The sequence below is a fragment of the Ochotona princeps genome, chromosome 21 (genome assembly GCF_030435755.1).
Source record: "Ochotona princeps isolate mOchPri1 chromosome 21, mOchPri1.hap1, whole genome shotgun sequence".
Lineage (NCBI taxonomy): Eukaryota > Metazoa > Chordata > Mammalia > Lagomorpha > Ochotonidae > Ochotona > Ochotona princeps.
In genome coordinates, this window is record NC_080852.1 from 37,920,405 (window position 1) to 37,943,514 (window position 23,110).

The 23,110-nt window shown below is 52.7% G+C and overlaps 1 protein-coding gene across 2 annotated transcripts; it reads right to left on the bottom strand.

Moving 5' to 3' along the window:
- Positions 1-1,348: 1,348 nt before the first annotated feature.
- TATDN2 (TatD DNase domain containing 2) lies at positions 1,349-23,110 on the bottom strand. 2 transcript variants are annotated; one of them, XM_058678904.1, is made up of 8 exons: positions 22,839-23,109; positions 22,372-22,731; positions 16,423-16,914; positions 8,941-9,822; positions 4,651-4,778; positions 2,189-2,372; positions 1,596-1,770; positions 1,349-1,453 (listed from the first exon to the last, which is right to left on the bottom strand). In XM_058678904.1, the coding sequence occupies exons 2-7, from the start codon at positions 22,723-22,725 to the stop codon at positions 1,630-1,632; spliced, it is 2,181 nt and encodes a 726-aa protein (XP_058534887.1). In that variant the 5' UTR covers positions 22,726-22,731; positions 22,839-23,109; the 3' UTR covers positions 1,349-1,453; positions 1,596-1,629. The 2 variants fall into 2 exon arrangements, 1 of the variants encoding a protein (XP_058534887.1); XR_009247370.1 differs by lacking the exon at positions 1,349-1,453 and adding an exon at positions 1,893-1,987 and having other exon boundaries at positions 1,633-1,770; positions 22,839-23,110.

Genomic DNA, 23,110 nt, shown 5'->3' on the forward strand with positions numbered 1-23,110 from the left:
GCTAAAAGATCCATCGCTTTTATTTCCACAAAGAGGCAGCCCACAGGAGTGGGGTGACAGGCATTTCAGAAGCCAGCAATGGTGGTCACACCAGCTACCTCCAGACAGCCCACACAGCCAGGCTTCAGCACAGAACATTCTGGGAAGGGGAACCCCGAACCCGGGGAAAAGGAGATAGCACCTGTGCGGCTCATCCGTGGCCACTCGGTCAGCACTGGTGACCTGTCCACAGCCGGCAGGGCTGACACAGATGACATGTGCAGACAGCCAGCATGGCGATGTGTACTTAGCAAGCCCCCAACTCTTTAGCTGCTTCCCCACACTGGCATATCTGAGGCACAGATGATGTCACCGCACAGCTGACCTTAGAAGACAGATGTGGATCAAGGCCACTTCAAGGCCAGGGACCATGGACCACGGCAAGAAGGAAATACCAGATACAGAAAACTAAACCGGCGGCATTTAGCTTGCAAGGTTCAGATGTGTCTTCCACAAACACCCAGAGGGACACCCTGAAGTCAGAAGCACTGGGGAAGGAACTCCCGATGGCCAACTGTCTCACTGCAGTTAGAGATCCTGCGGACCTCTCTCCCCTTGACCTCCACGACCCTGGGCTCTGCAGTGACCATCCTCAACGAGGCACTGGCCGGGAGCTAAGTGCAGCTCTGCCTTGAGATGACACGCGTGTCCCTGAGTGGAAGGGGCTCTGACTTCTACAACACAAGTCAGGCTCCAAAGGGGGACAGCGGCAGCTCTGTGCTGACTGACCTCCCTGGCGGTGAGCTATGCAAGAGGCGGCGACGGGCAAACAAACAGGAGAGGGGCAGAAACAGCGGTGGGCATTCCTGGCACACCACGGGGTGTGAATGGGTAACTCTTCGCTCTTCTGTCCCAACAAGGCCTGTTACTCATCTCCCCACCTGTCCTGGATATCTATCCACCAAGCCGTAGGAGGGACAACAGGCACGCCCAGCACACCACACGTGGGTGGCAGCTTGAGTCCTTCCCACTGTGCAGACACTGGAGTTGACGTGGAAACAGTGAGAGCCAAAATGAGTTTATCTCGAGAAGTGAGCAGAACAACTTCATTAGTGGCAAGAAAACCAACCTCCGAGAGTCTGCAGGGTGCACCCCAGCACTTCCCATGTGGGAGCTCAGCTGAGGATGAGGTGGGCACGGGGAAGAGGTCAGGCACGCTCGCTGTACCCCTTGGCACACTCTTCCTCCTTCACTAGTATCCTGGTGCCTTCTGGGCAGGCAAGCAGGCCCCAGCGCACTGGTGGGTGGTGCCCCGCCCCCATTCCTAGCTTCAAACAGAGACTTATGATGAAGTCCAGTGGAAATCGTCTGTCCCGGCTTCTTCGGTCCAGCAGCTCTGCAGACCTGTCCTCGAGTCAGGTCATGGGGACACAGCGAGGTTTATGCTCAGCCTGCTGGTCAGGCCACTGTTGCCCTGGAGGGTTTGCAGAAAAAAGCAAGTTCGTTCCTGACAGGCTGGCCTTGAGCCCTCCCTTTTCCCCCCACAACTCCCCAGGGCCACAAGTCACTCTCCATTCACCCCAACTGTCAAGGACTGCAAACACGGGCTTCACAACCTTGTCGTGGAGACTCCCAGTGCTGTTCCGCTGCTCAGAGGTTGTACAGGCGACTGGTGTTTTCCCGCAGAGTGGCCAAGGTGTGTGACAGCGACTCCTCTTTGACCCTGGCAATCTCACGCACCGTGTGCAGGGCCAGGCCAGGGTGGGCATACTGGCAAAGGCTTCTGGGGACCTGGAAGACATTGAATGTGCCCCACATGGCTGTGCCTTCCAGACCCTGCCCTAACACTGAACCCCACCCTGTCCCTTCCCCAAAAGGAGCTTGTCGGGGCTGCCCTGTAGAGACCCCTTTACCTGCACGCGCAGGGAGAGTCCCAGTCATGGGGCTCTGGGTGAGCAGGGTCCCACGTTCCGTGGACCGCCCTCTACGGGCGGGGGCTCTGCACTGCCTGGAAGAGAGCGGTTACCCTTCAGCTTCCCAGCCCCCAATGCCGGTCCTGCCCAGCGGCAGCAAGGACTCGGCATGCAGCCCATGGAGGGGCCCAGACGGCCCTGGGGCTCTGGCCCTGACAAGCTCTTGAGGTCGGGTGGCTGCCCCCACTCCCTGCCTCTCTTCTCTGTGTCTCCACCCAGCCAAAGCGCAGGCCTACCTGGCGTGGCAGGAAATAGGGAGCATCCGTCTCCACGATGATTCTGTCCAGCGGGATCTGCCTCACAGCCGACCGGGCCTCCCAGGCAGAGGAGTAGGTCAGGACGGCCGTGAAGCCCACGGACATGTTGGGGAAGTGCTTCAACAGGGGCTCGATGACTGGGTAGCTGCCAGTGAAGCAGTGCCTAGGGAGAGCACAGCAGGTCAGGGCCAGCGCTCGGTCCCCACTGCAGCCCCGACTCCCGCATCTCAGTCAGTCTCAGAAATGCAAAGATGGCACAACACACAGACCAGAGCTGAAACCAGCCGACTCAGTCCAACACAACCCAGGAGAGGCAATTCTCCCAGGGCTCAGTCCTGTACAGCCACCTGCAAAAGTTACCCCTAAGCATGGCCAGCAGCCACATAGGGCCAGGGCAGCTGTGACTGACAGACAGAGGCAGAAACTCCAGCAGCAGCCGCTCTACGACTGCAATGACAGCACGTTAACAATCACACCCACACTGCTGGAAGAACCGGAAGGAAACGCAGGAGGACAATATCAGGGGGTGGGACCATGGAAGACTCGTGTGATCTGATACTCACTTTCCTCGGCGTGTAACCCATGCCGTAAGCCCTGTGGAATCCCCAGGCTTTCTCAGCCACAGCACCCCCTAGGCTCCCAGCCCACACCAACTAGCCATAGTACACTTACACACAGCCCCCAAAATGGGTAAACAACGGTCTGCCATGGGTTAAGATGCCCAAATCAGCCACAGCACGGGTTCAAGACAGGGCTTCCAGTCTAGCTTTCTGATAACACATCTCAATAGGAAGCAGGTGAAGGTTCAAGGACGTGGTCCTATGCTACCCAGCTAGGTAACCTGGATGGGCTCCTGGCTTCAACTTGGCCAACTGTTGGCAACTGTAGGCATTAAGGGATTAACCAGCTGAAGATCTGTGCAAGCATGTATGTGTATATATACATGTGTGCGTGTGAGAGATACTCTTTCTTCCAAGAATAAGAAAATATATGTGTCCCAGCTACTCCATGTTCCATCCAGCTGCCTGCTTGTGGCCTGGGAAATCAGCTAAGGACGGCCCAAAGCCGTGGGACCCTACATCCGAGTAGGAGACTTGGAGGGGGCTCCTGGTGCCAGATCAGCTCAGCTCCACCCACTGTGGCCAGTTGGGGAATTAATCAATGGATGGAAGATCTTCCTCTCTGTCTCTCCTCTCTGTATATCTGACCTTCCAAATACATAATAAATAAAATTTTTTTTAAATATAAAGTGAGCCTAGCCAGTTTCACTTTAAACCCAGCTCCCCGCTACTACACTTGGGAAAACAGAAGATAACCCTAGTACTTAGGTCCCTGCTACACATATAGGACTCCCAGACAGGGGCCAGTGCAATGGCTCAGTGGCTAAATCCTCACCTGACCAGAGACAAGATCACAAAGAGGTGCTAGTTTATGTCCTAACTGCTCCACTTCCCATCCAGCTCCCTATTTGTGGCCTAGGAAAGCAGTAAAGGACGGCCAAAGGTCTTGGGACCTGCACCTGTGTGGGACACCCGGAAAAAATTCCTGGCTCCTGATTTGGGATCAGCACAGCTCCAGCCATAGCCGTCACTTAAGGAGTGAATCATCGGACGGAAGATCTTTCTGTCTCTCTTCCTCTCTGTATATCTGACTTTGCAATAAAAATAAATAAATCTTTAAATAAAAAAAACTCAGCTTGAAATGGGTAAGAAAGGAACCAAACCAACTACCCATACTGAACAGCCTCCTCATGGTGTGTGGTACCTCACAGCAGGTGTCAAAGGCTGCACTCTGCTCAGGCACCCCAAGGCAAGCAGCACCCCATTTCTGTTATTGGACAAGACCATTTTCACAGGAAGCCCTCACCCATCCAAAGGGGTACCCACATGGCCATCTCAGCCCCAGATTCCATTCCCCGCAGCACCTGCTAACCCAATGGCCCCCAGCAGCTGCTCCTGGGGCTGCAAGGGCCAGTCTGGTGCCCACTCCTTACAGACAGGTCATTTGGCAGGGGCTTAATACACCTAGATAAGAACCCCCCGATGATGTTCAAAAAAAGGCATCTTTGACTTCCTCCACTAACTGGGAGGACGAGGCTTTTAGACTCAAACAAGCCAAGTCTCTTCAGGCCATGATCTGTGGCCTAAGCCATAGAACCCCACTGCATCCCCTCCAAGTTCACAACCCTCACTTTCAGGAACAGCTTACTCCAACAACCACCTGGAACGGGGCTCAGGAGCCCCGGCTTGTTCACAGTTAATTTAGGGTACTAGCCTCAACGACACGAAATTACTGTTTTCTACATCCCCAAGTATAAAGTATCACAAACTTCATGTGGTTCACCCTTAGAACCTTAGACTTCTCGCACAAGTATTCCTTTCTAATGTCCTGGACAGAGGGCAGAGGCCCCTGGCCTGCCCGTGATGCTCCCGCCTTCTAACCTATGGATCTTGTAGTCGGAGGGCACAAATCTCTTCATGACATCCAGCAGGTCCTCATCAGCTTCCCGGCAGTGGATCACCAAGGGCTTCCTCAGGGCCACGGCCAGCTGCAGCTGCCTCTCAAACACCTGTGAGGAGACAAGAGCGACACCGGCCCGTCAGTGGCACTTCCATCACCCTACTGTTTCCAACTCATTGCCTTTATTTACTTGAAAGGCAGAGTAACAGAGGAGGAGAGGGAGGGAGACAGGGAGAAGCTCAGAAAGGTCGTCCATCCACTGATTCCCTCCCTCGAGATGGCCACAACTCCAGGATTGGCCAGCTGGAGACCAGGAGTCTGGAACTCCAGCTGGCTGGATCTCTGACAGGAGCAAGCCATCACTAGGAAGCAAGCCATCACTAGCTTCCCAGGGAGCTGAAGTGGAAACAGAACAGCCAGAATGTGAACCACCCTAAGTGGTGGCTTAACCCTGGGGGCCCCAACATCTGCCCCTTCAATTCTTTATTTTTCAACAACATGACCCAAAAACAATGGCAGGCTCGGCGCAGCGGCCTAGTGGCTAAAGTTCTCGCCTACAACACGCCTGGATCCCATATGGGCGCCGGTTCTGGTCCTGGCAGCTCCACTTCCCATCCAGCTCCCTGCTTGTGGCCTGGGAAAGCAGTCGAGGACAGCCCAATGCCTTGGGACCCTGCACCCATGTGGGAAACCTGGAAAGAAGTTCCTGGTTCCTGGCTTCGGATCGGTGCAGCACTGGCCGTTGCCGTCACTTGGGGAGTGAATCATTGGCCGGAAGATCTTCCTCTCTGTCTCTCTTCCTCTCTGTATATCTGACTTTGCCATAAAAATAAATAAATCTTAAACAAACAAACAAAAAACAATGGCTACCACTTGCCAGCTGCTTCCTGCAGAGCCAGGTGCAAGTCTGAGGTGGGCACTGCACTCCTGGCCAGGTAGGCCTCGTGCAATAAGAGCAGGGATCTACAGGCGCTGGTGTTGAGCTCAGCCATCTGCAGCTCAGCACTCACTCACTCAGGATTCAGATTCAAGTACAGGTCATCTACACAGTAACCCCACACAATGTTCATGTGACTTACAGCAACAATGGTCAAAGTTAATGTCCCCATCTCTGCACCCTAAAGGAGTCAGCTTGCAGACCTCTCTGTGCAGGGGTGTGTGGGCCCCTGTACACCCAGACACAGCCCCCACCCAGCACCATGCCCAGCTCTGAGATGCTCCCCTCTTCACTGCAATGGTGAATACCGTGTTAACTTTCATGTAATCAAAACTAGATATTGTTCCAGGCCAGAATCCCACCCTAGTTCACCTTTTCTATCTCTAGCCCCATTCCAGCCTTCAGCAGTCTCTCTCTCTCTCACACACACACACACACACAGTGCAAAGCAGGCCTACTCTCCCCTAACAACACCAGGTCTAGAACTAAGAACAAAAAGCATTAGCTCCTCAAGCAAGCAAGACCACCTATGAGCAGTTTTTCAGATGTGGAACCCAAGTTGTATCTGTACCTTTAGCATCAATGAGAAGCAGCCACTCTTTGAGAATGAGGCTTACAGGCAGGAGGCCACCTGCCACCTCCTCTGAGACTAGCAGCACTAAACCACCACCAGTCATGGCTTCTAGCTAACTCACACCTTCAATCTCAATTTGGGTAGGGGTCGTCACAAAGCTGGCCTTAACCCCGTCCTTCATTGACCCTCAGACACCTGGGTAGCAGGTATCACAACATTCAAACTGGAAATTTGTAATCTTTAGAAGGGCTAAGCCAACAACTAAAGTGTTAGGAGAGTATTACACAGCTGCTAGATGTATTTTTCAAACTATAGCTAATGCAAGTTTCATGGTTACAGATAATATTCCATTATATTAATTTTCTTTCTTTTTTTTTTTTTTTTAAGATTTTTTATTATTATTGGAAAGCCGGATATACAGAGGAGAGACAGAGAGGAAGATCTTCCATCCGGTGCTTCACTCCCCAAGTGAGCCGCAACGGGCTGGTTCTGCGCCGATCCAAAGCCGGGAACCAGGAACCTCTTCCGGGCCTCCCACGCGGGTGCAGGGTCCCAAAGCCTTGGGCCGTCCTCGACTGCTTTCCCAGGCCACAAGCAGGGAGCTGGATGGGAAGTGGAGCTGCCGGGATTAGAACCGGTGCCCATATGGGATCCCGGCGCGTTCAAGGGGAGGACTTAAGCCGCTAGGCCACGCCGCCGGGTCCCCATTATATTAATTTTCACAAGGCAGATGTTACTTTATTCTCATCCATGAGACAGAACTGCTCCCACCGCTTGGGTAGTGACCCCCAGATGCCTGTTAAAAGCCAAGGTGGGCTGAGGCAGAAGCCTGAACTCAAGCCAGCTCTCCCATACAGGAGGGAGGGACACAAGCACCTGACTCATCACTGCTGCTTCCGAGGGCTTGCATTAGTAGGAAGTTGGACCAACTTGAACCAGGTCCTCCTACACGGGATACAGAAGAACCCATGAGCACCTAATGTGTGGAACAAACCCACACCCCATTTTAAAAAATATCCTAATTTCTTGTCTTAAGCTAGCACATATATGACACATACAGCCTTGAATCTATAACAGGTGCTTATGGGACAAGCCACTAAACATCCCGATTTTCTATGGAACAGCAACATTTTCTGTTAAGCTCATTCAAAATTCAAAAATGCCAGGAGAGTACAAGAGCCTGGAGCTGCCCAGGGCATCCCCCTCCCCAGGAAGCCAGCTGAAATCCAGGAAAGCTATAGCCCAGCATAACCGCTCTGCTCTGCTCTGCACAGCTCATGTTACCTCAATGACTCCGAACACAGGAGGGGGGTACACACAGGCCATTCCCCTAGGCTCTGGAACACGGAGACCAAGGGACTATGATCATCACTGGCTGAGTGCAGCCTAAGCCACCCACTCAGGACCAAGCCTTAGGAGCTAAGCAGTGCAACCACAATGTCCACAGCGCTTTACTGCTCTCCTGGAGGGTCACTCTGCTTTTCTCTATTTCCACACATCTAAGGTCCTTTCTTCTTTTTTTTTTTTTTTAAAGATTTATTTTTATTACAAAGTCAGATATACAGAAAGGAGGAGAGACAGAGAGAAAGATCTTCCGTCCGATGTTTCATTCCCCAAGTGAGCCGCAACGGCCAGTGCGCGCAAATCCGAAGCCAGGAACCAGGAACCTCTTCCAGGTCTCCCATGCGGATGCAGGATGCCAATGCATTGGGCCATCCTCAACTGCTTTCCCAGGCCACAAGCAGGGAGCTGGATGGGAAGTGGAGCTGCCGGGATCAGAACCCATATGGGATCCCGGCGCGTTCAAGGGGAGAACTTTAGCCGCTAGGCCATGCCGCCGGGCCCTTACCTTTTTTTTTTTAAGAGTTATTTTAATGTTTTTTTATTGCAAAGTCAGATATATAGAGAGGAAGATCTTCCATCCGATGATTCACTCCCTCAAATGACTGCAACAGCCAGTGCTGCGCCGATCCGAAGTCAGGAGCCAGGAACTTTTACCTCTTCTTTCTAAGGAGCCCATCTGATTAGCAAGGTCCCTGCAGTGACTTTCACCCTTCCCTTCCCCGAGCAAGTTGGAAGCAGGAACATCAAGATCTGGCCTACCATTCCTTGGTCACTTCCCAGGAATACCTGAACGGCCAGGAGGTCCTGGGCTCTGCAGGTCCGTCTTTCTCAAGTCACTGTTCTCTAGCCTATGCCCCATCTCACCGAGCCCAACACCAGCTGCAGGACGGTCACCCTGCCCCTGTCCCCCACATGAGGATCTGAGATCTGGGAGCCAGGAGAGGGACAGTGTCACTGAGAAGTACGCAGCACCAAGCAGGCATTCAGGAATAGCACCACACTCTTGGATGCTGAAGTATGCCTGAAGGCCCAAGACTGCATCTTCAGCTCACACTGCTAAAAACCCACTTTTGCAATGTGTTCAGATTTGGTTTCTTTAACTACTTCTGGCCAGCTAGTAAGTGACCACCTCAAACCAGATGGGTCTGAGACAGCACCTGAGCAGAAACTGAAGCCTCCTCTGCCCACCAGCCCACATACCCACTCCTGACGGCCAGCTCAGCCTGGCAAGGAAGGGGTGTGGCAAGCCTTCCTGTCCTTCCAGCTCAGCTCCCCCCAAATCAGAACCTTTGGCTGCCATCCTATCCACGCTGGGAGAGAAAGCTGTGATCACAGGGACACTCCAGGTTTCTGCCCATGTGGGCAGTCACTGTACACACACACGTGCACTTCCCAAGCACACAGAGGACCCCCTACCTTGTGCTGCTGTGGGACAGGCGTGGTGCACTTGTAAGAGTAGTCCAACCCCATCTCCCCAAAGGCTACAGCCTTAGGGTGCCGCAAGGCTTGCAGGAGATTCCTCTCCTGGCTCTCGGTGTAGTAGCGTGCGAAGTGAGGGTGGCAGCCAAAGGCCCCCCAGACCAAGTCCTCCTTCAGCAGCTCCTCCCACAGGCAGTCTGTCAGCGTTCGGGGGTCACAGAAGTCAGAGATGCAGCCCCGGAATTCCTTGGGGAAGGAGCTACTGTAGATCTTCCTGAACTTGGTAAAAGTCCCTCTGAAGGACAGCTTGGAATAGAGCATGTCCAAGTGACAGTGGGTGTCAATAAAGCCCTCCTCCGGGCCGGCCTCCCGGCAGCTCCTGGGCTCAGAGCCAGCAGCATGCCTGCGAGCATGGCGCGGCGGGGTCTCCTCTCGGAACGTTCTTTTCTCCCGCCCCACCTCTTGTGAGCTTCTGGAGAAGCGGAATGCACGCGAGTTCTGGGATTGTCCTTCCTCAATGACCACCGGGTCCCTGGCAGTGGTGTGGAAGCTGACCGGCGGAGAGCTGGGTGGACACTCGCTCGGGAGGCTCCGGCCACTCTGTCCAGCCAGGGCCAGGTCACTGCTGCCGCCTGCAGCCGAAGAGCTGGGGGGCTTGGGGCTGCTGGACCAGTAGCGGGCATAGTCACACCAAGGGCTGCTATACAGATGAGCTGGGTACATGACGTAGTCGGGGGTATAGGAGGAAGGCTCTGGAGCAGTGGAGTATTTTGGCACGATGGGCTCCTCCTGAGAGAACCTGACGGTGGGGATCTCGTCCACATCAGACCAGTCACTGCCTGAGGAGGGGTGCTCCATCACCACCTCCCGACCTTTGGGCTGCAAGAGAGAAAACAAGGGCAATGTGTTAGCCAAGCCAGGTCCAGGTGGCACCCGCACTCAGCCGGCTCCCTGGAGCAGCTCATGCACTCACCTTCTCAACTGGCTCCCTTACAATTTCCCAACATGCCCGGCAGCAAGCCAGTCATGGTGAGAGCTGGGAATGAGCTGTCACAGGGGGCTCAGGGACCGCCCTCGCTGCAGCAGAGCAACATCTGCTTGCCTTGCAGGAACTTTCCAGCACCTTCTCTCAGCCAATGGCACCAACACGCACAGCCATCAGCTGCCCAAGTTCTAGCATGTATCTACCACATCAACAGAGACTACTGACCACAGAGGTGAGTCTTTGAGCCTCACCTTGAGGCTGGGCCACCAAGCGACTCCCTGTGACAAGAAGCAAGCAGAAGCAAAGCTGTGCTATTGCCAAAGCTGGATGGGAACAGCCTCGCAGTCCTCGCCTGGTTCTCCACGCCTGCTCACCGTGGGGGAGGTAGGTCCCCAGAAGGCCCTGACTGGGGAGACCCCAGGGGCAGGTACACAGCCTGCCACCCAGCCCAGCACCCAGCTGTCAGAGGTGTCAGCTCTCCACTCCATGAGCAAACACCTTGGATGTCCAGCCCTGAACACACAGCACCAGAGCAGACCACACGAGATGCTCCACAACTGCTCAGCCTGGACCTTCCTGAAGCCCTGGCCCCGAACGTGGTGCAGTCATACTGTTCTTAAGCCACCTGCCAGCAACAGGAACTGGACATCTACGCAATGCATTACAGAACCAACTGAGCACTGCTGGAAGCCGCGCCTATAGATCTCCTGCATGGACGGCTCCTCCCAAGCACACAGCACACATTCCCAACACAGCTCCGCAGTGCCCACTGCTGCATTCTGCACAGATTTACCCAGCCCCTCATCACTGGCCATCAGTGACCCACAGCAGGCCCAGGAAACTCAGACTCACGTAAATATGGAGCAAAAACAAGTGTGAGAAACACGGCAGCACACTACAAAGGTCCTGCAGAGAACACAAGGAAAAATGAACACTATGAAAAAACTAGCATAGGGCCTGGCGGCGTGGCCTAGTGGCTAAAGTCCTCGCCTTCAACACGCCTGGATCCCATATGGGCGCCGGTTCTGGTCTCGGCATCTCCACTTCCCATCCAGCTCCCTGCTTGTGGCTTGGGAAAGCAGTCAAGGACAGCCCAAAGCCTTGGGACCCTGCACCCGCGTGTGGGAAACCTGGAAGAGGTTCCTGGTTCCCGGCTTCAGATAGGCGCGCACCGGCCCATTGCAGCTCACTTGGGGAGTGAATCATTGGACGGAAGATCTTCCTCTCTGTAAATCTGACTTTGCAATAAAAATAAATAAATCTTTATATATATATATTAATAAAACAGATCACTTTTTAAAAACAAAATCTCAAAAACTCTTAGTGGTGGTCACTCAGAAGGAGCAAGGGGTAGACAGCATATAGAAGCTATTTTCAACTAAATACCTCTTATTTTTACACCACAGGAAAATATTTAAAACCAACCTAAAATATTGGACATGGGGCCAGTGCGGTGGCAAAGCAGGGTAAAGCCACTGCCATGTATGGCAGCATCCCATGTGGACACTGCTTTGTGCCCTGGCTGGCCCACTTCCCATCAGCTCCCTGGTAATATCCTGGTAAAGCAGCAGCAGATGGCCCAAGCATCTGGAATCCTGCCACCCCCGGAAGATGCAGATTAAGCTCCTGGCTTTGACCTGGCCCAGCCCTGGCAGTTGCAGCCATCTGGGGAGTCAATCAGCAGGTGGAAGATCATTTTCCCCTTTTAACTCTGACTGGAAAACAAATGAAACTACACACACTCACCCACTCACTCTCTGGGAGGTAACCACATCATAGCAATCTCAGAAAAAAAATAAGTAAAAATTTCCAGGAAAACTTAAGGTGACTGATGATTTCCACGAGCAGCTACATCCTACACCAAGGACCTACACCAAGGACCTGAGTTTCACTCCTGAATCTACTTCCAATTCCAGCTTCCTGATGTGAGGTAGTCAGTGACAGTTCAAGCATTTGGGTCCCCACCACCCATGCAAGAGACCCAGATTGAGATCCAGGTCCCTGTTTTAGCTTTAGCTCCATCCCATGCTATTACTGACATTTGGGAAGTGAATGGAAGACCTCTATTAGGAAAAAAAAAAAAAGGCTCGGTGCAATATCCTAGCGGTTTAAGTCCTTGCTTTGCAGGCACTCGAATCCCCTATGGGCTGTTCCACTTCCCATCCAGCTCCCTGCTTGTGGCCTAGGAAAGCAGTAGAGGACGGTCTAAAGCCTTGGGACCCTGTACCGATGGTGAGAGACCCAGAAGCTGCTGGCTCTTGACTGGCTCAGCTCCAGCTGTCGTAGCTGCTTGGGGAGTGAACCAACAGATGTCTGTCTCTCTGCAGATCCGACTTTCAAAAAAAAAAAAAAAAAAAAAAAAAAATCTTAAAAAAATCAATTAACTCTTCAGGTCAGGAAATAAAAGACCACAGGGACTAAGAGAACAGGCTTGTCTAGAAACTGAACACGGTCTGGCTGGGATCCTGCTCCAAATTTAAACACTGAAGAAATAAAGGAGATCAAGACACTGGTTGGTCACTGATATTAAAGGTTATGGGTTCAGGACCCCGACTTAATAATTTAAAAAAAAGAACTATTTAAAAAAATACTTAAGGGCCCGGCGGCGTGGGCTAGCGGCTAAAGTCCTCGCCTTGAACGCCCCGGGATCCCATATGGTCGCCAGTTCTAATCCCGGCAGCTCCACTTCCCATCCAGCTCCCTGCTTGTGGCCTGGGAAAGCAGTTGAGGACGGCCCACAGCCTTGGGACCCTGCACCCACGTGGGAGACCTGGAAGAGGTTCCTGGTTCCCGGCTTTGGATCAGCTCAGCACCGGCCTTTGTGGTCAGTTGGGGAGTGAATCATCGGACAGAAGATCTTCCTCTCTGTCTCTCCTACTCTCTGTATATCTGACTTTGTAATAAAAATAAATAAATCTTAAAAAAAAAATACTTAAATGTAAATAAATCTTTAAAAATAAAAAGGTTATGGTTCATGGGTGGTAATAAAATCATGGTGTCATCTTTCAAGATACTGTATGCTTTATTTTTTTTAAAATAACTATATATTATTGGAAAGGCAAATCAGATTCAGAGAGAGGAGAGACGGAAAGATCCTCCACCCACTGGTTCACTCTCCAAATGGACACAACAGCCAGAGCCGAGCCCACCCAAAACTAGGAGCTTCTTCCAGGTCTCCCACACAGATGCAGGGTCCCAAGGCTTTGGGCCATCCTTGACTGCTTTCCCAGGCCACAAGCAGGCAGCTGGCTGGAACATGAAGTAGCTGGGACACAAACAGGCACCCATGTGGGATCCCAGAATGAACAAGGCAAGGATTTAGCCCTGAGCCATCACTTTTCACACAGTTTCCTCCAGATCTCAGATGCTCTACGTCCAACACTCATTTGCTTGCCCACTATACCCCAACACAGACAACCTATGTGCTCACTGACAAACAGGAGCTTCCTGTCCATTTGGAAAAGTTCATGAATTCTAGGTCTCCAGAAGATGAAGATCTACACCCATCAGCTACCACAGGCACTGTGTGTTCAGCACAGTCAGAAATCCAATCTAAGGATGTAAGATTTCCAACCATATCAGGTCCTTCTCACCCAAATAATCTTCTAAAAGTAAAAGGAACTGATCTGAAAGGACATAAACCTACGAGGAAAAAACCCTCAGAATGAACAGCAAGCCCCATCATGGGATTCCAGGAGGAGCCAGACAAAGTGCTCTTGGCTAAGCGGATCAGAGAATCAAAACCTAAGGCAGCAATGAGAAAAGTCTAGAAACAGACCAGGGCTCCAGACTGAGAGAATGGCCTTTTCAGACCTCAGGTGACAAAGTCGCAATGAAAGTCCAGAAGTTAAGACAGCAGGATGGTAGGCCAGCTCCCAACAAAGTGGGACTAAGGGCACTGTGGACGTTCAGGACACGCTTCGCTGAGGGTGAGGGGTCACACACAGCCAGCAGGGGCCCAGGCTCCTCTCTCAGCCTCTTTCCAAGGGAACATAGTAGCCGCAGGAAAGCTGCAGGCCCACCCAAAGCCATCACTCTCGTGTGAAGCCTACGGCCTGCCCTTCATCCCTGCACACATGCCTCCCAGGGAGCATCTCCACTCCGCACCTCTAAACACAAGCAGGGCCAAGGCACCATCAGACAGAAGCAGGACTGGGTCAACACAAACCTGTTAACCAAGATTCAGACAGGGCAGGATCACAGCTCCCAACTGACGGATGCAAGAACGGAACATAACTCACAAAAGCCAGTGTTCTTAGAACCGGGTGTCAACAGGGAAAACAAACAGTGGTGATAAGCCCACACAGCCAAACTGAACAATTCCTGAGACAGAGAGGAAACACCAGAAAGGCCACACTAAAGGTACAATTAACGAGACACAGAAATCAGGGCAAAATCCCACTCCTCTGTGCACATCCTGAAAGTAAAACCAAAGTATCTGAAACAAGAACAGAAGGCTATTTAAAGCATTTGGAGAACACACATTTTAATGTAGAGAGAGTGTCCATGTCCCCACACTCCCATGTCCCACCCTGGAGCACCTGGGCTCCCTGCTCCAGCTCCTGACCCAGCTTCCTGCTAAAGCACACCCTGGATGCAGCCACATCAGTGATGGTTCAGGGAACTGGTTCTTGCCAACCACATGGGACATTTGGGCGAGTCCCTGGCTCCCAGTTTTGATTCCACCCAGCCCTGGCCACTGACATTCAGTTAATCAGTCAGCAGACAGCATCTCTGTCTCACTCTCTCAGCCGCTCAAGTAAAAAGGAGAAAACTTCCCACAACTGCTGAGCATGTGTTGTTTCCAGACTCCAAGGGAATACCCGACGTGCCGCATAAAGGACAGCATCTCAAGCAACTGCAGGCCTCTGGATTCCCAAGAAACAAGCATTCAAGTACCAAGAATCAGGAATTGGCTTCAGACATCCCCTTGAGAACACAAGGGGAAAGACCAGAGGGCAAGGTCTTTAAATTCCTAAAGAAAAACAGTGTCCAAACTGGGATTCCAAAACCAGTTTGACCTTAAATCAAGGCTGTAGGTACAGAAGCAACCTTAGCAACATGTTTTCTTTCTCTTTTTAAACATTTATTTTTCTTTGAAAGGGGAATTTACAGAAAGAAAAAGAGAATTAAATATCTTCCATCCAAACCAGTATATGCCCCAACAGCCACAGCTGAGCCAATCCAAAACCAGGAGCCTCCTCTGAGTCTTGGGCCATCCTCCATTGCCCTTCGAGGCAATAAGCAGGACACTGGATCAGAAGTAGAGCAGCTGGGACACACCAGTGCTTGCAGGTGGAGGATTAGCCTGGGGAGCCGCCATGCCAGCCCTAGCCACATTTTCAAAAACGCCACGTCTGTACCTTTCTCAGGAAGCTAAAAGAAAAGGTATTCTACCCAGGTGAGAGAGTAAGGCCAGGGGAGGAACACAGGAGAGAGAGGGGCATCAGGCACCGCACTGGACATCATCAGCAGGCTCAACAGCAAGTAAGCGGACAGGCCAGGCAGAGCGGGAAGCATAGCCCAGGAAAAAGGCAGAGGTCACAGGTCCCCAGAACAATTACATGGCTGCCTGCTAAAGTCTGGGGTGAATTAATAAAATTCAAGAAATCTTTAAAACAATTTTCTCAAGAAATCTGAGTTTTACAACAAGGACACACAATCAGAGCCTACTGAGTGAGTCCACTGTTAACATGATAATACTACGTACATTCAACTCCAAGGCAGACAGACCCCCTCACAGTCAGAGGCTGTGCAAAGTGCAAAGTGGTCCAGCTGGGACTGACAGGGGCACACCCAGCGTCACCCTCACTTTCCAGACAACACAGCCCAGAAACCTGGCAGTGGGAGTCTAAACACAGTCCAGAAGGATCTGGAAACAGAGAGGCACCCTTCCCCACGACAACCTTGTGAAGACACACTTTCCCCCTCGTCCTCTTACTTCCCTTTGTCCACCTGCCTGGGCTGACCACCCAGGCCAGAGGCCCCCTTGTGGAAAGAGCCAGAACCCTTCTAACCTTGTGCCTCCTTTCTCCCACTCCCATTCCTAACGACCAGAAGGGACTAGCACAGGGGGCACCTCAGACCACATGACAGATCCCAAACCAAGGGGCAACCCAGCAGCACAGACACAGGGTCCTGCACATCACAGCCATTCTTCCTAAGCCAAATTTCTGCTTTGAGTAAGCCACTTACACTTCAGTCTGGTGGTACGCTTTTGTTTTTGCAGGGGGGGGAGGGGTTAAGACTCAATTATTTATCCCTTCATTTTAAAGGCAGAGTCAGAGACCCTGCACCCGGCTTGGGAGACCAGTAAGAAGCACCTGGCTCCTGATCAGCTCAGCTTCAGCTGCTGGGACCACTTGCGGAGTGAACTAGTGGATGGAAGATCTTTCTGTCTTTCCTTCTCTCTGTAAATCTGCCTTTCCAATACAGAATAAGTCTTTTTAAAAAACAAAAAAAGTTTAACCATACCCACCCTGTATGTCACTTACCTTGTGCACTTCCACATGCGAGTCGGTGTCATCCCAAAAGCGCAGGGGTGCAGAGGGCTCATCAACGACTGTCCTTTGGTGGCCAAGCGGCTCCTTGCCTGGTGACTCCGCAGGGTCAATGATCACTCTCCGGCCACAGAAGCTGCTCTCCTCCTGCTCCGGCTCCGCCTCTTCCTCCACAGCCAATCCTTTGTCCTCCGGAGAAGTGGGCACCGAGACACTCCTGACTGGCTCTTCTGCCCGACACGGCCGCTCTTCCGGGCTCTCCTTTGCCCTTGCCTGTGGAGCAGCGTCCCCCTTCCGCCGGGGCAATGACTTCCCCAGGATGCCCTGCAGCGCCTTCAGATAGATCATGGTGGAGCCCTGGTCGCGAGGCCTCTCCCGCCTCCGTCTCTGGACCTTGTTTGGCTCCTCAGTCGCATCCTTCTGACCTTCAGCCTCAGCTGCAAATTCAGAGTTCGGGGAGTCTCGAGAACTGCCTCTGGAGTCAACCTGCAAGAGAAAGCAGCTGAGGAAACTGTTCCAAGGCAGTCACACCCGCGGCACTTCTATATCAGCAATGGTTCCCGTGTCCAAAGCCCACGCAGTCCCCCCCCCACTGAGAAGCACCTCTGTAAAACAGGGGGAGCAGTCACTCCGTTCTCAGCCTCCTCTTGCCCTGGGCTCAACTGACCCTGACCCCAGAGGGCTCGCTCCTAGAAGGCAAAGCACTGACACCCCAGCAGCTCACAAGAGATCCCAAAAGGGGTTTCAGTCACCAATCCAACACCCAAAGGACCCAAACGCACCTCCCTCACGCCCAAGACCAGTGACGTCAGTCCTCCTCCCAACTTCCTTAGAGGCAGGGGGAAGGCTCGGTCCTGCTCTTCTCACTCCCAGATAGGTCCCAGGGAAGAGCACTGCCCAAGTCTCCCCAAGAACCTGCCAACAGCAGTGGAGCTCCAGGCTCCCCGCGACACTGCCTGAGCTTCATTTCCTCATTCATGTGCAAATAAACACAGTGGCCAGGATTCCTAACACGCTGGGAGGGCAGCAGCAGAAGGCCCAAACACTTGGGTTCCTGCAATCCAATGCAAACCAAAATGGAGTTCTAGCCACTCACACAGGGAATCTGCTCTTGTGTCCATGCTACACAATTAAGACAACAGAATGCTTCATGTGCATATTATGTATTTGTGCAGCAAGAAAAGGTAAGCTTTCCACAGCAGTGATCTTCAGAGAGAAAGAAACAAACAGGGATGGTCATTCTTACACACATCCTGTACCACTTGAAGTCTGCTTAACCCCAGAAGCATGTAGTATTTCTGCTTCCAAAGAACTGACCGGCCCACTGCGATGGCCTAGTGGCCAAATCCTAACCTTGCATCTGCCAGGATCCCATATGGAACATGCAGCCATTTGGGGAGAGAATCAGCAGATGGAATATCTTCCTCTCTCTATCTCCTTCTCTTTTCCAATAAAAAATAGAAAAATAAATCTGCATCTTAAAGAAAAATCCTGGGGCCCGGTACACACCAGTATCCCATATGTGCACTGGTTCATATCCCGGCAGCCCTGCTTCCAATCTAGTAAGTGAGGCAGGACAGTGAAACACCCCTGAAAGGGTCAGGGCACGCCAACTGCAAAGGAGAAAGGAACAGGGAGGAAGGGTGCCATCTGTCTGGAGTTTCAGGTAGAGTTCTGGGTTGGAGTCAGACATTTTCATTTGAACTAACCCTGGCAGGCTACAACAAGCTCCCTGCCCACCCTGCTGTGTGGACTACATAGCTGGTGAAAAAACAAAGGTCAGAATACCCCAGCTCATGTTTCATGTGCACTTACAATTTATAGTCTCCACAGCTGTCAACCGCCTCCACAGAGAAACTGCAGGGGCTGGCACTCTGTACAACGGGTTAAGCCTCCGCCTATAATGCCTGCATCTCAGATGGACACCAGTTTAACTCCCAGGTGCTCCACTTTTTTTAAAATTTAAATTTTGGTGGGCTCCAGGATGGGGAGTCCTGCTTGGATCCCAACTCCAGCCACCATGTGCACATGGTGACCTGTCCCCGGGCCTGCCTGGGTTCAGGGGCTGCTTCCTTTCTGGGATGCCGTCAGTTTACTAGCATATTCAGATCCTTGGAACAGCCCAGTTGGAAACCAGCTTGACCCAATACAGAGAGAACCTGTGTGCTCAGCTCTGAACAGTGCAATATTAGAAACTCACAATCTGCCAAAGCAGCCTCCACTTGCCCTAGCAATGGGACAGGCCACACAGTGTCTGGGACTGATGGCTCGATCAGGAGTTGGATCCTGTGCTTTTGCCACAGTGGAGGACTGCCTGCATTAGCCATGCATTTCAAGCTCACACCTGTATCAACATGGAAGTAGACCAGCTCTGATTTGAAATTTAGACTTTTTAATTATGTACTGGGGACAGGTTTTTGTCGCTTTACATTGCTTCCTAGTTTACAGCATGATGCAACTGATTTTCTAACTTAGTGTAAGGATAAATTATTTTCCATCTTTAACCTCTTAGTTGTCTAAGAGTTAAATATTGCTGAATTTCAGACATTTAAATTGATTATCACAAATCCTATAAATTACTTAAAAGAAACCAAAAAATCCTGCCTTCTTTGTGTGGGGGAGAGGGGGAAAGGAAAATGGAACAAGTTGTGTTTGTGTTAGCATGTGGGTGATGTAAAACTTCAAATCAGGAAGACGTTCTGACCCCCGCTCCTATATAAGCATCCAATCAGTGTAACTTGCAAAATGCATAAACATCGACAGTTTGAACTTATAGTGTTGATGGAAGAAATCATTTTTTATGTGTACTGTAAAACTTTAAATACTCAGGAGCTGAGTGAATATGTTTGTTGCTACTTGCAATCCCGACCTGTTAGTCCCAGTAGTTTTGTTTTAACATGGTCCTTTTCAGCCTTGTTTCCTGTTTAACTACAGATGATTTCTGTTGTAGACTCACAAGTTAACTGTTGTATTATAACAGTATTACATGTCAACAGTGTGGTTATGACCTTTATTTATATAAAAACCAAATAATTAGTAAAAAAAAATTAAATTTTATTGGAAAGGCAGATCAGATTTACAGAGAGAAGGAGATACAGAAAGGAAAAAAATTCGTCTGCTTGTTCGCTCCCCAAGTGGCTGCAATGGCCGAAACTAAGCCAATCCGGAGCCAGAAGCTTCCTCTGGGTCTCCCACAGGGTGCAGGGTCCCAAGGTCTTGGGCCACCTTGGACTGCTCTCCCAGACCACAAGCAGGGATCTGGATGAGCAGTGGAGCAGCCAGGACACGAACCAGCACCTATATGGGACTCTGGCACATGCAAGGTTAGGACTTAGCCACTAGGCCATCGCGCCAGGCCCCATCTGCTCCCCTTCTAATCCAGCTCCCTCCTACTGTGCTTGAAAAGCAGTTCTTCAAGATGGCCTTAGTGTGTGGGCCTGTGCACCCACTAGGGAGACCCGAGTGGAACTTCTGGCTCTCCTGGGTTTGGCTTGGTCCAGTCTCAGCCATTACAGCTGTCTTTGGAGGGAGCCACTGGATCAAAGACCTGTTCCTACTCCCCAGCTCTTGCCTTTCAAGTAAAAAGAAATTTGAAATAGACAGATTGGGACTGGTGCTGTGGATTAGTGAACTACGCCGGTCCCTACAGTGCTGGCATCCCTTATGAGCACTGGTTGTGGTCCAGCTCCTTGCTGGTTCAGCTGGAGAAGCAGCAGAGAAAGTGCTTGGGCCCCTGCACTCTGGTGGGAGACCCGGAAGAAGTTCCTGGATTCAGACAAACCCAGTTCAGGATGTTGAGGCCATCTGGGGAGTGAATCAGCAGATAGAAGCATTAACTCTCTGCCTCTGTAACTCTGCCTCTCAAATAAATGTCTTAAAGAAAAAAAAATTTTTTTAAATGGTAAGTCAAGTAGATAAATTTGGTGTCATGAGAGGGAGGGTGCTCTGAGAGCCCACGGTCTCCAGGACTCAGCTGTCCTCAGCCCATGGTTATTAACCTGGGTCCTACCGAAACAGAGCCCCTTGGCCTTAAAGAGAGAAGGCTGAGTTCCCCACAGCTTTCAGGCGACACCTGCAGCTCAGCAGCCTCTAAGGAAGACAAACCACCTGCTCCTCCCTGTCCCCCTCCAGTGGTCAGTGAAGCTCAAGGTAATTAACTGCCATTATTTTACTGACTTCTTATCACAACAGATAATGACAAGATTAAACAGTATGAGCCAAGTTCCATATTTACCCGAACTCCTTTTTTTATCATTACTTTTGATTCCATCCATCCACCAATTCACTCCACAAATACTCTTAACACCCAGGCTTGGAACTCAACCTAGATCTCCTACACAGGAGTACTGGGGCTACCACCTGCTGCCTCTCAAAGCACCACCAGCACCGTGCTGACCTCGGCAGCAACCCAGGTGCTCAATCACAAGCAGCCTCAAAATGCCTGCCCTACCCAACAAGGACCTTCGAACTCACCAACTATGGGGAGGGGTGGGAGAATCGATGTGGGGGGGGGCAATGTTGTGGCACAGCACGTGTTCTAGCTCTGGCTGCTCCACTTCAGACCCAGCTTCCTGCAAACACTTGCAGTCCTGCCCCATGCGGGAGACCTCAAAGAAGGTCTTGGCTTCAGGTCAAATCCTGGATGTTGTGGCCACCTGGGGAGTGACCAGCTGATGGAAGATCTATCACTCTCTGTAACTCTTTCAAATGAATAATAATAAAAAAAAAGATGTGGCCAACATTGGAGTTCAGATTGTGTGGTCCACAACAAAAATACTTCAGCTGACCAAAGAGTTTCCCAAGGTAAACAGTCCAATGCAGGTACCCATATTTCAACAACCCCTGGGGAAAGGATCAAACACTACCCTTTCCTAAGGGCCTGTTTTAAGAAAAACAACGTCCTGGGACCGTGGCAGGGGCAGTAGGGGAGGTGGAGCAGCTGATCGTTTGCCTGTGACGCCAGCATCCCCTAAGGGCACCAGTTCAGTTCTCGTCTGGGCCACTCCACCTCTGATCCAGCTGGTGGCATGGCAAACACCTGCACAGAGACCTGGCTTAAGATCGGCTCAGCTCCAGCCATGAAAGCCACTTGGGGAGTGAACCGGCAAACCTTTGTCTCTCCTCATGTCTGTAAACCTGCCTTTCCAATAAAAACAAATGTTGAAAAAGGTATTTTCTCTAGGACAGCCCACTTCGGCACAACATTTCTCCTACCGTCCTCATTTTCCCCAGTCTCCCAGGCGTGTGCAGGATCCCAAGGCGTTCCTGAGGGAGATCTTCCATCCACTGGTTCACAACTCATATCCCCGCCCCTGACCTGGGGAGGGGGGCAGGAATGCCCGAGCAAGGGTGTGGTGTCCCCCAGACGGGACACCGTGAGGCCCAACACCGCCCCCTCCTCATTTCTTAAGGCCTGGTGCCCCACAACACAGAGGCCAACACAGACGCTAGGGTGTTGGTTTTGTTACTGGAAACTCAAGCTTCTAGTCGGCTGCCTGCACGGTAACCTGAACAAAGCCGGCCTGAATCAGTGCCCACCAACACCGAGAAAGGTTCTACCTCCAAAATCTACCAACAAACCACAACCCGCACCGGCGGGCAAAAACTCAACCACCCGAGATCCTGACCTTGCCGCAAAAACCACACCAAAACACCAAATCCCTTGCTTCTGAGAGTGGCCCCAAGTCCAGGAGGCGACGGAAAGAACCACTTCCGCGAGGGTCCTGCGAGCCCACGTGCTCCCGAGACACCCCGCCCGGCCGGCCGGCTTGCACACACCTGCGGGAGCCCCTGGCAGCTCGCAGGTGCTGCCAAGCTTCCACATCAAGCTCTCTCCACACCTCGAGGCCTCGTGGGTGGGACGGGGAGGACAGGGGCGCCCCCAACACACACACCCCCGCACCCCTGCCCTCGGGACGCGGCCTCCACGCCCGCAGCACCTACCCTGAGCCTGCAGGCCTCCTCGTGCCGGGAGGCCATGTCTTCCAGCGAGGGGCTGGCGCGGCAGCCTGGCGCGCCCGGAATCAGGCAGCCCTGGGCGGCGGCTCCGCCCACAGCCGGGCCCGACGAGTGGGAGGAGGAAGAGGAGGAGGAACGCCGGCGGCGGCGGGAAGAGCCCCGGGGCGGCGGGCGGCCCGCATCGTCGTCCCGCGAGGCCTTCAGGCGCTGGGGGCTGCGGGCCGGCCGGCCGGCGGGGGCCACATGGCCGGGCTCCCGGAGGCAGCTGCGCTTGCTGGGGCCGCCTTCCGAGGGGCTGCTGCTCCAGCGGTACTTGGCCTTGCGCCGCTCCGACGCCATGGGCACCTGCGAGGGGGCAAAAAAACGCGAGGGCCTGGGTTCGACCGCGCCCTCCTCCGCCAAGCCCAGCCGAGCCCGGGGGAGGGTGCCGCGCGGGCGCCGGCTCCACACACCTTTCTCGGTTCCGTCCGCTGCCCATCCCAGACCGCGGCGGGGCAGGGCTCCAGGCGAGTCAGCCACACGCCCCGAGACGCCCCGCCGCGCCGGCCGCGACTCCTCCGAGGACGCCGCACATAGCGGCGGGCGCGCGGCCCCGAAGCCCCGGCCGCGCCTCCGGGGGAGCCGCCCGGACCCTCCTCCCGCCGCGCCCCGGCAGCAGGCCGCGCGTCCCCCGCCGCCCGCCTCAGTCCCCGCTCCCGCCCGAGCTGCCGCCGCTCCGGCGTCC